The sequence below is a fragment of the Pantherophis guttatus genome, chromosome 1 (assembly GCF_059756535.1).
Source record: "Pantherophis guttatus breed Tessera chromosome 1, ASM5975653v1, whole genome shotgun sequence".
Taxonomy (NCBI): domain Eukaryota; kingdom Metazoa; phylum Chordata; class Lepidosauria; order Squamata; family Colubridae; genus Pantherophis; species Pantherophis guttatus.
Genome location: NC_142063.1, coordinates 21,803,875 through 21,819,159, shown reverse-complemented (window position 1 = coordinate 21,819,159; position 15,285 = coordinate 21,803,875). Strand labels below are relative to the sequence as shown.

Sequence of the window (15,285 nt, the reverse complement as noted above, 5' to 3'; positions counted from 1 at the left end):
TTTGTTCTTACACTGAACTAAAAGCTGTATTTCCACCTGGGCTTTCTTAAAACAAGATACAGACTATTTCCAAGTTGAAACCAAAATAAGAAATTAGTGATAGTGAGAAGTCCAGCAGGAAGAATTTTTCCATTTGCCAGGTACAACTCAGATGCTGAGTAGCAACACTGGAAGGAAGACATGACAGTCATAGTCTGATCTCTGATATTTCGCCACCTGGGCAAATAATGTGGTTCAAGCTACAGATTTCTTTGGGGAAGAAAATGTTAATAGTAACACTCCCTTACAATGGGGAGTGAAATCATAGGTTGCTGGCAGCAAGATTTGGGGTGATCCCCTTCTGGCCCTGCCAGAATGTAATCATCATCGGGCCTTCCCTTCACTACGTCCCAAGAGGCAAAAAGGTGATATTTCCTTCCATGTCAAGACATGATTGTACATCAGTCAGGCTCTCTCTTCTTGCTAACTCAGCAGGATCTGCTATGGAACCACTATCCGTCTGTGAAAGTGTTCTTTGGTTGTCAAAGTTCAATGCATCCTTTTGTTTGATCAGGGCGTTTCTGTGGGGGCTGCCCAATTTGTCTGTTGGAGAAGGCAATGGCTCATTTGCAGATTCTGAATCATCAGTTGTCCCCAAGGTTTTGGATTCACTATTATCCTCTTCCAAAGGGCTCTCAATCTCTGGTTCAATCTCTGATTCTTCTCCATCTTCCTCCTCTAAAGTAAGCTGAAACTTGAATTTGTCTCCTCCATTTTTCTCTAAACCTGATGCATCTGGGGGAGGTGAAGGACTATGAGGAATCATGCTCTGATACCATTCTCGGTTGTCTTCTAAAGTATCCAGAATCTCCTGAGCATCAGGATGAACTAAATCAGCCCAAGTTTCCCAAAGCGGATGAGCAATATAATCAATGAATCCCACCTGGCAGAAGAAAAACAACACAGAATGTTAAATATGCTAGGGCAGACACTTTGTTGCCCTATCTTTTATAAATCTGTACCTAATTCCTCCTACAATTCCAATTCTACACTTGCAAAACCCAGAGGTATACAAGCAAAAGTTTCCGAAGTCAAAATGCTCTGACTGTGCATACCCATGTTTGTTTTTCTCCTTCTCCCTTCCATTCAAGAAGCCATTAAAATTATTGATGGCTATGCTGATATACATAGCTTTTACATTCATTTGTGTTTAGCTTTGTATTTTATTTCACTTTAGCATAAAAATTCAAAAACCCCACCCACAGTTAAACAGCTGTCATCCCCATGCCATCTATAACCTGAAGTTTACTAGCAGTGTCACCTGAGACTTTTCTATGGAGGCATTGTGTTTATCACACATTGGACTAATCTCCATGCCCTTCTCCCGCTCACGATCGCCTTGGTGGAAGAATTCTATCATGATTCGGTCTGTCCACTGGCGATAGAGCTCTAGTCGTTTTGTGGGGTTGCTGAGATCTGCACAGTGTACAATATTCTGCAAAACCTGTGGAGAAGAACAATTATATAACATTTACAGTAGTCTTATTTTGACAACTAATGTTACAGCACTTCATTTTTATTAATAATGTTTAATAATTAAGCGTATGTATGTGCCTCATTCATTTCTTTCTCTGCCTCTTTATTATTTTTCTTGGCACCAAACTCAGACAGATCTTAAGAGTATATTTTAAGTTGATTCACATCTTTTATACACTAACTAATAAAGCTCTTTGAAGTTAATAACATTAAGTTCTGAACAAGAGGACTCCATAGAACTATCATTTGACATTCATGATTTTAATAATTAGCTACAAAATCTTGAGCTCAGGTCGAACTTTATTTAAGTATGAATTGAGCTTGGAATTCACACCTCTGTTTGAAATGTGCTCTTCTCCATTTTATCCCTGCTCCTTAGTGCCTTACCTGAATGCGATCTGAGTAGTTATCCAAAAGCAGGACTCCCAAGCTGGTCACTTTCTTGGTCTCTACCATTGTCTTCAGATCAGCCAGAAGATTCATATGTTTTGACATATCTGTTGCCAGCACCTGTTTATAACCCCCCACCACAAATACAAAAATTATTTCTCTGTCTTCCTCTCCCTATTTTCAAGAATATTAGAAAGAAGAGACAAGAATCACTTGAGAAACAAAGTATCAGTTTTGAAACAAGAAAAAGTTAACACATATTTTCGGGGGTGGGGGAGTTTTGTTATGCCTGCAGGCATTTATTCATGCATTCAGGCACACCAATCCTAGTAAAGCAATGTTACACAGAGTAAAGAAATATAATAAGAAATAGGAGGAAGTCAAATAATTTAAAGAATTAAGATGAGAAAAAAAGGCCTTGCTAAACTTACATCATTATTATACCCTTTTTCCATTCTTACATGTCTTCTTTACTTTTTTACCATATCCATATACACTGCTTCATACGCTGCATTTTATTTTTAAACTTTTCATTGCTCTTTTTCATGTTCTCATCAATTACATCCAACCATGCTTTTCTCAGTGTCGCCCTTCTTTTCAATCCATTCACCTTTTCTTCATGTATTCATTTAATGATTTGATCCTCATTCATTCCCTCTCTGTGACCAAACCACTTTGAAATATTTGTTTTATTATGGCCACTCATTTCTATATTTAATCCACATGCAGTTAACATATATTAATCCATACATATTACTTCTTGTTTTATAGCACACATTTTAATCCATACTCATTCCTACTGCTTTCAATTTACGATTCTTCTGACAAACACAATTTACAATCATTTCCTCCATATTCCCTGTTAAAGACAACTAATATTCTTTAATCCATATTCAGATTTTCAGATTCATATTCCTTGTTACATCATACAGTCTAACATTCACTGCAAATCATTCAGATTATTAGCCAACAACATAGCATCATCCTCATATAGAAATACTTGTATAATCATACTCACGAACAACATTGCTCTAACATCACCCATTAACATTCTTTAAGCAGTTGTCAATAAATACATTACACAGTCAAAGGAACAGCACATATCCTAATCTAACTCTATTCAGTGTTGAGAAATTTGCTAAGCATTCCATATGTTCTCATAAATGCTTTACTTTCAACATACAGATAGTCCTTGGGTTAACAACCTCTCGCTCAGCGAATATTTGTAGTTGTTATGGTACTGAAAAATGATACTTATAACCAGTCCTTGAAATTCCAACTGTTGCAGCACCCCTATGGTCACATGATTCGCAAGGGTGGCTCAGCAGACTGAAAGCATTATGATTAACACCAGCTGTCTGCAATTACTGTAAGTTCGAATCTCACCAGGCTCAAGGTTGAGTCAGCCTTCCATCCTTTCTAAGGTAGGTAAATTGAGGACCCAGTTTGTGGGGGCAATAAGCTGACTTTGTATAAATATACCAAAAGTATGAAGGCTATTGCTTAATGCATTATAAGCTGCCCTGAGTCTCCAGAGAAGGGCGGCATATAAATCAAATTTAAAAAAAAATGATTGTGATTTGGGTGCTTGGCAATTGCCTTGCAGCATCCTGTGGTCATGCAATCTCCACTTGAGACTTTCCCACAAGTAAAGACAAGGTGGAAGCATGCAAGAAATCCCAAATCACTGGGAAATTGCTTCTGCCATTTTTTCTCATGAGGAGCCTGCTACAGAGATTTCAGGGATTTCATACTCTGTATCACTTGCCTGCCACCCAGACTCCATAGCGCATGCCCGCCCATCCAGCTGCACTCACACCGCAGCATCCCCCTGCCTGGCCACACTCATGTGGCACCACAGCACCCCATCTGTCACTTGGCTACACTCCATGGCACTCATCCAGCCTCACTTGCGACTTCTTGCTGGCTACCTCATTGATTTTGCTTATTAGAAGCTGGCAGAAAGTTGCAAGTCACAATCATGTGATGCCCTCACTTAATGACTCAATCCTCGCTTAACAACAGTAATGGGGACTGTTGGAATTTCCTTTGCTGAGTGATGCAGTCATGTGTCATCATGTTTTATGACTGCATTACTTAGCAAAGGGAAATTCCTAATTACTGTCATTAAACAACTCATGTACTGCTCTTGTTGCATTCAGCAACCTTCACTCTCTTATTCAAGCAAAATATTATCTAATTCAGGCCTATTCTCCTAACCAAATAAGCTTTATTTCTCACATTGTTTCCCAATGACCTGCAGAAGAGCCGAAATCTGATTCCCTTCCCTTCTTGAAATAAAAGACACAGTATACTTCTCAAGTTTTTCTCACCCTACCTTTAAATCAAAATTCTGCCAAAAATCTTTTGACTCAACTTAAAAACTTATTCCTTGCAATTTTGGCATTTATTCTCGCTACTTTTCCCTTCTATAGGGAAACAATAATGGTATTTTTCCAAGTTTCAAACACAGATATAGTCTTTGTACATGTTAAAAAGTTGCTTAGGCGTTCTTTAAGCAAACCAGATCTACCTTTTAACATCTTCACTTGTACCCTCTATACCTGCAATCTCACTATTTCTCCATATTCTCACTCCTTATAAAACTTCCATTTCATCAATTTCCCCATAGACCTTAAAAGTGATTGCATTTGCTGTATTGCAGTACTATTTTTCAACATATCACTATCATTCCTATAAATCTATGAAATTTCAATTTCACTTCAGCTTCTTTCCCAATAATTTCATTACTTTTATGGTTAATTCCTTTTACTCTGCTGAAAGCTCCTTGTTTAGTTTGCTTCTCCTTCTAAAACCATTCTTATTATCACTAATATCACTTTTTCTCTGCCGCTTTTAATTTAACCATTCTTTGTTCTCTTTGACTATATTATATAAACAATATTTTTCTGTCAGAACATATTATATATCTCTTCCTTATACTTATTTTTTGCAGCCGTCATCCTCTGATATATTTTTTTTTCACTCACTGCCTCTTTCACTCAATGATATCACTAAGTTCCTTTTTTTAACTTCCAATTAGTTTAACTGCACACACTTCTGTGGAACTCTGTAATATAATTCTTTTCACTTTATTCCAAGCATTTCCCACTGTTTCCTTACATACACTTTCCATTCTTTTTGTGTAATCTGTCTTTTAATTTTATTTTATACAGCCTCTGACATTCCCTTCCTTTAGTTATTCTTTCGCTCCAATTTCACTATTCTAAGATCCACTTTTAACCTTTCTACAAAAATGATCTCTTATCACATTCGGAACCTTTCATCATCTTCACTAATTCTCTTGATCTTGCTTTGTAAACTCTCAAATCAATCACATTTTTAGATTTAGATTCAATCCTTATCCATATAGATCTATGGATAGACTTATAGTCCGCTCCCACAGAGAGGGTCTCCTCAGGGTGCCATCAGCCAAGTTATGTCGGCTGGTGACACCCAGGGGGAGGGCCTTCTCTGTGGGAGCCCCAGCCCTGTGGAATGAACTGCCCCCGGAAATACGTAAGATCTCCGACCTCCGGGTGTTTCGTTGCGCATTGAAGACCCTGCTGTTCCGCCAGGCCGGGCTATCAACATAATAATTTTAATTGGGGTATTTTAAATTTTTGGGGTTTTAATCCAGCCAAATTTATTTAATTATTTTAATTTTTAATCATTGTTGTGTCTTGTGTTTTTAAATTGGCTGTACACCGCCCTGAGTCCTTCGGGAGAAGGGCGGTATAGAAATAAATTTATTTATTTATTTATTTATTTATTTATTTATTTATTTATTTATTTATTTATTTATGCTTAAACTACACATTCAAACAAACAAGTCTTTTTCTAAGTAGATAAGCTCCAAATAATTACTGTTATTATTAATTCTTGAACTTCTGAACAGCTTGATCACTTCTTTCTGTACCCTGTCATCTTGTTCTCATCCACCCACTCATGTTAGATGTTAGAATAATTTTCATCTGGATTACATACTTTCTTAGTATTGCACATTTCCCCCCCAAAGCTAATCCGTGGGTCTGATGTTTGGAAGAGTGTAACATGAACTGTCACCAACATATGGATTTATATTTTCATATGCATCCACCACCACTAGATGACACCAATTCATACTGACATACATTTTAATCTTTTTATTCATAATCAAATATGCACATTCATTTTCCTTCCTCAGTTCTGCACGAGATCCTACTTTCTTCATTCAGATCTTTTAAACCTTTTTCCATCATTCTACCATCATTTTTTCTATCATTCAGCTATCACTATGCTGAATATCTAATTCTCACAATGCTGTTTAATGCTCTCTACATGGGGCTCCCCTTGAGGAGCACCCGGAGGCTCCAACTGGTGCAGAATGCGGCCGCGCGGGGGATTATGGGAGGGAGGGGCCGCTCCCATGTGACACCTCTCCTGCGTGAGCTGCATTGGCTTCCAGTGGTCTTCCGGGTGCGCTTCAAGGTATTGGTCACCACCTTTAAAGCACTCCATGGCATGGGACCCGGGTATTTGCGGGACCGCCTTCTGCCGCCGATAGCCTCCCACCGACCAGTGCGCTCCCACAGAGAGGGACTCCTCAGGGTGCCGTCAGCCAGGCAATGTCGGCTGGCGACCCCCAGGGGGAGGGCCTTCTCTGTGGCAGCTCCTGCCCTCTGGAATGATTTGCCCCCGGAGATACGAAGGATATCGGATCTCCAGGTTTTTTGCCGTGCCCTAAAAACTTTTCTTTTTCATCAAGCAGGGCTGGCATGAAACCCCCTCCCCTTTTTAGTTTTTAGCTTTTTAAATTGTCAAAGGGGTTTTAGTTTCAATGTTTTAAATTTTTGGGCCACAGTTATTTAATTCTTTTAATAATTTTAAATTTTGTATCGATACGTGTTTTAGTCTGGCTGTGCACCGCCCTGAGTCCACTTGGAGAAGGGCGGGATATAAATTGAATAAAATAAATAAAATAAATGTCTATGTATATTTACTCATGTAGTATGGCTGTAGTATTATTTATCCTTCTTATTACCTTCTTATTTTCTTTACTCCCCTCTCTTATTGGTATGTTGATGATAATGGTCATTATTCTGTTACTTTCTTTGTATGCTGGGAGCTTCTTCACAAGAGGCAAATTCCTTGTGTGTCTAATCGCACTTGGCCGAATAAAGTATTCAATTCAATTTTCATAGGACTCATCCAACAGCCTTCTAATGGTGGCTTGAAGATGCCCAATTAGCCATTTTTAAGGAGATCACTCACATTATCTTCAGTTTATCTCGGCCCATAGCTGAACCTACTTCACTTTGTAGTTAGTTGATTCAGTGTTACAGGGATGCTTACCGTCTTCTCTCAACCTAAGCCCTGCTGCATACAATTTCTAGCACTTTGCCGGTGACCATGGTACAGAATCTGATTGCTCTTTGCATGCTACCCCCGCCCTCAGTTTGTGGGCACTGGCAATCTGGTATTTATCAAAGCACACATCAGGTCATTTGGGGGTTCCTTATTGTATCACTAGACCAGTGATGGCTAATCTTTTTGCCATCGCGTGCCAAAATCAGGGGGAGCGTGGGGGGGGGTTGCGCATGCATGTGCCCACACCCATAATTCAATGCTGCGCCATGCCCCCCGCGCATGCACATGCAACCCCCCCATGCGCCCCCCGCTTTTGGCATGGGATGGCATAGTGGGCCTGGTAGGCCTGTTTTTCGCCCTCCCTGGGCTCCAGAGGCTTTCTAGGAGCCTGGGGAGGGCGAAAATGGCCTTCCCCACCCCCGCAGAGGCCCTCCGGAGGCCGGAAACAGCCCGTTTCCCAGCTTCTGGTAGGCCCAGAAGGCCCGAAAATGAGATGACCGGCGCACACATGCATGGTGGAGCTGAGCTAGGGCAACACTTGTGCACCCACAGATATGGCTCCGTGTGCCACCTGTGGCACACGTGCCATAGGTCCGCCATCACAGCACTAGACCTTTCTTTAAACAAAGAAAATTATTTAAATATGGGGAATAGAGGAAGAGTGTAGTAGCAGTAAGTTTATTGTGAAGATAACAGTAGGGCAATTCCAAAGGTGACTGAGAGTATTTATTTTATTTTCAATATGATTTTTAAATCATTACATTAGCTCTGGTGAAGTACCAAATAATTGATTCATAGCTACTATCACTCAAACCCTAATGGAGGTAGGTGGCATCAAAATTGAAAACAGGTAGGTCTTGTTTAATGACCATTCATACAGTGTTTGTTTGAAGTTACAATGGTGATGATGGTGTTAAACAAATGGCACCTACAACAGATCCTCAAAGTTATGGTGCCCACAGTGTTCCATCGGTCATGATTGCATTTCAGGTAATTGGCCCACACTTCTGATTGTCACTGTGTCCCATGGTCACATGATTGCAGTTTGTCAGGAAGTTGGCAGGAAGTTGCAAGTTGCAGTCACATGAGGTCCATGCTTAATGACTGTCACATTCCTCACTCAAAAATGGTAGCTGGGACAGCAATGCAGTCATGTGTTTTTTCAATTTATAACCATGTTACTTATCAACAGACTTTCTGTTCCCAATTGTTAAGGAGGACTACCTGTAAATACAACCATCCCAATATTCTGGAGAAAAATAGGCCATTATTTTTCCCACCTAGCAGGTAGGAATGGAAACTGAGCAACTGTTTCCTCTCTTTAATTTGTCCCATCTTAAAATTATTAGAGTAGCATTGCTTGTTCCTAAAGTAACTAGAGAGTAATTGTTGTGACAGAGCAATTTATGCCACCATACTTTTGTGCCAACTCACAATGGAATGCATGTTAAAGCAGCTGTTTGGATGGATTTTTAGTTTCAGATGCACACAACATATTATTTCATTTCATTTTCCTCATATTCTTTACATAAGCCAAGATGATGGCCATGCTGCAAATGACAAATGTAGAAATGGAATGGGGTTTCAATCACATATTCATGGACACCATCTTGAGTTTTTGACAGACATCTTTGATTAACAGCTTTAGTTGTATTTGGGTCTCATTCACCATTCCCTATTAATGACAAATTGCTTTTTTCTAATTCGAGCCCCAAGAATAAAAATGATCACTACATTTTCATATTGTTGTCTAAATCCTGATGAGGGTTAGAATGGCCTTTAAGTACAAAATGCAACTGTATAAGTTCACCCCCACAAGTGATGAAGCCATAATGGTCTCTGAATTTCCATTATATTTGACTAAAGCCAAGCAACTATTTTTCAGAGGATTAGAAATGGTACAACAGAAACTTCCTAAAAGAAGAATGTAAACTTAGGAAAAATGTAAACTTCCCAAGAGATAAAGGAACGTTTCTTTCAAACAGGTCTGCCAAGCTTTTAAAATAGTAAATCTTGTCCTAATTCCTTAACTACCGGTATGTGATTAATTTATTCTTAAACAACAATCTCCTTGAAACAGCTTTCAACATCAAAATAACCAGTCTCATGCATTTCAATAAACACATGTCATCTCACTTGAAATATTGTGATTCATTCAAAATTATAACCATGACCAACAAAAGCTTCTCACCATGTCAATGGCCATCTTCCGGAGCATTTGTCGTTGCTTCTTCGAGAGATTCTGGAAAATATCACAGTTTTCCTCTTGTAAAAGTTTGAATCCTACTGCCAAATGATGATTTTCCAACACTGATGCATCATTATACATTAGTGCCAGTTCTGAATCTACAAATAAAAATAAATAGGGAAGGAAAGAGACAATAGGAAGAGCATCATTAGTTTAAAAGGCAGCCTTGCAGGCAGTGTTTAGGATTGTGACAATTGTTCAGTTTGGTAAGAAATAGGGCAGTAACGTAAGGAAGCTAAAAAGTTTACATACGGGTTTGAAATAACCTGCCTTTGTCTTATATGCACTCTTACTATATAATTTCCTATTATTTGAACAAGAATAAACTTGTTCAGTTCATTCTTTTTTTTTTTTTTTTTACATTTTGTATTCTAAACTTCAACTTAAATGTTAGGTGTCAAATAAGCCCATAGGCAGCTGATGCTAGATCATTGTGGCTTATCATATGATTGCTGATTACTAGGTATCTTCCAAAGGATGTTGAATTACACAGGCCTTTGGTCTGATTTAAAAATAAACTTAGATGATCTTACATACTGATCTCTGGTACAACCCTGAATTTGCATTCCTACTAATTTGTGCAGAGTGATCAGTATAAGCAAGCAGGGAAGCAAGAATTGAGGCCCACCATTCCCAGTTATTGCATAATATTTCAGGAGCCTTACCAGGCATCACATGATTTATAAACATCTTTATTTCAGCACTTGAAACTGGAGCTCAGTTAGAGAGCAGGTTAGCATTACAAGTTAAATTGAATTTAGGAGACACTTCTTGTGACTATAGTGCTCTAAAATAGTCCTCCCACACAGATGCTGGTACAAGTTGGGGAAGGAGAAGGAACCTGTCAATCTGGTGCCAGCTATTGGGCACCAGAGTAGAATGGTATTTCTGGCTTGAGGTGTTGTTATCAATTGCTGCCAAGAAGCACGGGGAATTTTCTTGTTTTGTAATAGACATTTGTATTGTTTCTTCAGGAGTATAAAGTTCTAGATGGAGTTCTCAGCCAGCTTCTCTTTACATAACATGGATTTTCTAATCAGTTTACCTCAAATGTTTTGGCCTCAAAACATTCCGTATCAAATTACTCTGCCTTTTATTTTGTGTGTCTTGCCTCCCACTTTCCTCAAACCTAATACTGGTCCCTGAGTTTGCATTCCCTGTGGTAAGTTTTAGCCCTGGTTAAACCATAGAACAGCCTGAGGGAAACAGTTCCTATGTCCACATTAATAGGTACTGAAACAACTTTTTAAGCATATGAAAAGTCAGTGCTTTACTGATTCAGTAGACTTAACCACTTGCCCAGCATCTTTTTTTCAAGAATTACCAGTTTAAGATGGCCACTCCAAAATTTATCTGTGATACTCTACTCTTACTATAGATAAACACAGCTTCAAGAAGAGATCTACAGTCTGGGTATCTCTTTGAAATTTTGTCCCAAACCATTGGTGTCTTATGAGGATATCCTCCCATCAGACGTAAGGAGGTAGTAGCAGGGGGAGAAGAGGTCTTCTGGAAATGGTATAACTTATGGATAGATCTCAGTTTCCAGAAAAATGGAAATCAAGTGATTTACTTTCTCACTATGATGAGTTCTAAATATTGAGCCTGAGCTCTCAATATTTGATGAGGGGCTCCAGTTTGGAATATTCTAGAACAATGGTTCTCAACCTTTTCTTCACCACGGGCCCTTTTTAAATATCTTTTGTGGTCATGGGCCATGGGCCATGGCCATGGACCACCAAGACTTAACTCAAGATTGAAATCATAACATTTCTTCAAGCTTTTGCAGACCTCCTGTAACATTGCATCTCCCGGGGTCCATGGATCACACAGGTTGAGAAGCAGTGTTCTAGAGTATTTTTCCCATGGGAATATCAACCTCTCAGTGTTCCAACATTTCAACATTAATAGGACAGACTGTTAAAAAAGGAAATGAAGATTGACCTTGAAACCCCCTTACATAAAATATTTTAGCTGACAGAAGGATCTGGAGTCCTCCAACCCTGCCTTGCCATATAGCAGGGAGCAATTTTTTGGTGCTAAATGATGTCTGATGGAGGTGGAAGTTCAGCAGGGCTTCCTAAAATTATCCAATGGATGCAGGCAGCAAATTAACCAGCTCTATTGCTGAGTCACAGTAAATATTGGCTGTGGGGTCATCTTTCATGTTGGCTTACATGCCTCCCAATGAAAGGACAGGAGGAAAGCAGACATGCAAGATGCAACCCTAAAACATGTGGATAAGACCTAAAATAGATTAGACTGAAGACAGTATTAATATCCTGAAGAAATTTGGTATTAAAGGTGATTCACTCACTGGTATTTATCAGGAACTGGTTAGAAACGCCAGGATGGTCAACATCATGGATGGCAGCTGCAAAAATGGCAGCCAAAATCTCCAGGTCAGTGAAAACAGCCTGGAAGAACAAAAGGAGCAGAAGCAACATTAGAAAAGATGAAAGAAACCAATAAACAGATGAATGGAACACTAGATCTGACATTTCACACTGTATCAGTGTATATAGGACTAGGTACTTCAAACAGGGGGTTGAACTTGAAGACTCCCAAGGTTGCTTTCAATCCTATGATGCTACAATTCCATTATTCTATAAACTACTGGTCTCTTCTCTTATAGCAGAACAATGGAGAAATTGGCTGGCCATGTCAGAATTTTTTTTTCTTGGAAGAATTAGCTTTTTTCTCTGAGTGTCACAGAATTCAATGATCTTCCTAGTAGGGGTTTAATTGCACAGCTTGTTCTTGTCCTATAGAAAGCCTCCCAAATGACTAGAAAGAACTGTTCCAACAATTAAAGGAAAAATTCCCTTTCTTTTTCCCAGCCTATTTCAAAGCTTCCCCCAAAAAGCCTTTCTGTAGACTCACCTCCAGAGCTGGCATTGAAAGCAATACGTGTGTGGATTGGGCAACATCAGCTGCATGAATGTTGTTGTGGTAGGCAACATCAGCATGATAATGATCTTCCAGGGTCATCATGAATGTGATGAAGGTATCCGCAGGGATCTGAAAAGTTTTCAGCAAATCCCTTTCCTACAATGTGGACAATACAGAAGGAAGCTGCTATGACCCTCCTAGTCAAATCATCGGGGAAAGAGGGAAAAGAAGACCTGGAGGAAGAACTCATGAAACCAAAATTGGCCTTTCTCCTGAGATTTCAGAACTAGCCAAGGACAGAATAAATCTCTTACTCTAACCACAGTTCCTAAAAAAATACCCTACAATTTCCAAGTCAATCAGTATGATGCTGTTGCAAAGTAGGCATATCAACAAAATGTGTTAAGGCTTCAAAGCAGTGTGGAAGTAACCATTAGTGCCTAAAATATTATTTACCTAATGTACCTGCATTACATTATTGATCAATCAATATACATATAGACTGAACTACTTCTTTGGACTCTTCTTCCAGGCCAATGGCCCTGTTTAATGGTAAAACTGCAGCATCTCTCCTCTGCCATTTAGCTTTTAACATTTCAATAACAACTTTGTGAACCTGATAATTTTTGTGAAAAAGAATCAGCTCACCTGGAAGATGCTGTACATGATGACTGTTAGTGGGCGGTGGCCAGAATACTCTGCAATCTTGAATACATCAAGGCCCCATTTGTTCACATCTTCTAGTTCCTAAAGGGGGTGGCAAGAAAAGATGTTGCTACAATGTTGGACTCTGCCAAGTAACAAAAGTAGAAGCAAACTGCCTCCCTGTCTCTCCAAATAAGAAGACTTACCTAGCATAACTGAACATATAAAAAATTACTAAAGTTTTCAGTAGACAATTAAAATAAGCAGGAGAAAGTACATCAAAAACCTCAAACTGACTTTCAGGAACTGTGATACATTGCATTATTAAGTGAACTGATTCACAATATATTATGCTCAATTGAAAGGGGATAGCACTTACCAAAGTGGTATTGCAAAGACTGAAATGGAAATATATGGCTCCTAGATTTTTATATATTCACAGATACACACAGTGTGTGTGTGTGTGTGTGTGTGTGTGTGTGTGTGTGTGTGTAAAGCCATGTTCAAGTCTTTCTTCTTGTCTCGGTTTCTTTCCAATTCCTTATATTTTCTTTATTTCCTTTGCTTCCAAACCATTCGTCTTCTGTAAATATGCATCCATCTTCCACTGCCCTCCCCTTATTTTTCCTTTTTTCGTTCTCTATTTTTCCATTTCATCACTCACTTAGATATGGTTGTTTCGCCTCTTCTCAGATTTTATTTGAGTTCCAACATCGCCCTCTGGATTTTTCCCTCCCTCTCTCCCTCCCTCTATAATCCTGTCTTCCTTTCCTCCTCTTGGTTGCCCCTGCCAGATGCTCTTCTTCTTTCTCCCACCAATCAAAAGAACAATCAAATTATTATCAAAATGTTTTACAGCAGGTTTAAAAACACTACAATAAGAATGAAACACCAAGCAATTAAAATAACATGAAATTGGCAGATTTCCATGCACGTAACAAGCAGCACAATTATTTTCACAAAGAAAAGAGTTTTTGCTTATGGCTCAACAGGAAGCAACTAAAGGGAGTCCCACAACTGTGGAGCCACAATTAATGCTATCTATTCCATATCCCCTCCCTCTCCCCACAGCCTCCAAACTAATCTGTAAACCTGGGAAAAAAATATAGCTCTCTATCCAAAGCAGTCTTCAGTTAACGTTCTTACTGTAGTTAAGCTATGCAATTTGGAGATTAGAAACTTGTTTTTAAATGCTTCGGTAGAAGGACTTCTTTATGTTGAACATCAATTCTGCATTTAGACAAAATTCAGAATACGTATATACAACTACAATATGTAGTGAACCATGCCAGCTTTCCTGTTCCAGTCTTTTCTGGTGCCTGGCATTCCTCACCTTAGCCAATGGCCCTTCCTGATCCGTTTTTACTCCAAAACGAGGGATGGCAGCACAACTGAAGCTGGAGCTATGCATCAGTTTTTTCACACCACTGATCTGTGACATTGGCCGCTTCTTTTTCTCCTTGTCTTTTTCTTTGGGAACAGAGGTTGGGATTTCCACCTCATGCTGCTTGTCTGGAGGAGACAGAAAATACAATAGCAGTGGAACAAGTCCTGTTACGAAGATCCCCAAAATTCTTCAGAAGCTTATGGGAATTCCTACTGAGATCATGAATGACAATAGAGAAGCTCCCCTAAAGAAACAGATTCCCTGCAATGAAAGGAACAAAATATAGACTGACAGCTTAGATGATTTGATGATTTTCACGGTAAGATCCAGGACCTTTATGAACTTCCTTTATCTGTGATGAAAAAAACTGTGTCGTGACAGTATCTTGAAAATCTCCAAAGAATCAACATAAACCAAATCATATCTCTGCTCCTATTAATCTGAAGAGCAGAGCCCCATTGCCCTATTGTGTAATATGGCACCTTCCATCTCCATGAAGCTTTACAAAATCTAAATTCAAGACAAAAAGTAAGAGGAGGAGATGGAGAAGGATGAAGAAACTGTATCTTGTGAAACCCTTTAAAAGCACATACTCTTTCTCCCCACTTGGAGTTGGGGACTCAGCCTTCTCATTTCAAAGTTGCTATGAGCTAGCAAATTCCCTGCCCAGCATTAACAATTGTCCTTCTTGAAACAACATTTCTGAAACCAAAGAGTTAAGCATGCTGAAAAAAGTGGAGTATGAAAAGCCCCCACCCCTGCACGAGTCTCCTGCTGTTCAAAGGGAGACCCTCCCCCAATATTGAGGCACAGAAGGATTGACGTCAGCAGAAACTAATAATATTACAGACACCATGGC

At 39.2% G+C, this 15,285-nt stretch overlaps 1 protein-coding gene across 2 annotated transcripts in view; it reads right to left on the bottom strand.

Annotated features, from left to right (window-relative positions):
* Positions 1-15,285, bottom strand: part of PDE4C (phosphodiesterase 4C) — a 127,332-nt gene continuing 112,047 nt past the window's right edge. For both annotated transcript variants that reach the window (XM_034437624.3, XM_034437625.2), the window contains exons 8-15: positions 14,373-14,551; positions 13,043-13,141; positions 12,386-12,550; positions 11,820-11,919; positions 9,446-9,600; positions 1,903-2,025; positions 1,301-1,483; positions 1-922 (exon numbers count right to left, since the gene is read on the bottom strand). In XM_034437624.3, coding sequence (XP_034293515.2) covers positions 383-922; positions 1,301-1,483; positions 1,903-2,025; positions 9,446-9,600; positions 11,820-11,919; positions 12,386-12,550; positions 13,043-13,141; positions 14,373-14,551 — 1,544 coding nt within the window. In that variant the 3' untranslated portion in view covers positions 1-382. The remainder of the gene's footprint in view (positions 923-1,300; positions 1,484-1,902; positions 2,026-9,445; positions 9,601-11,819; positions 11,920-12,385; positions 12,551-13,042; positions 13,142-14,372; positions 14,552-15,285) is intronic.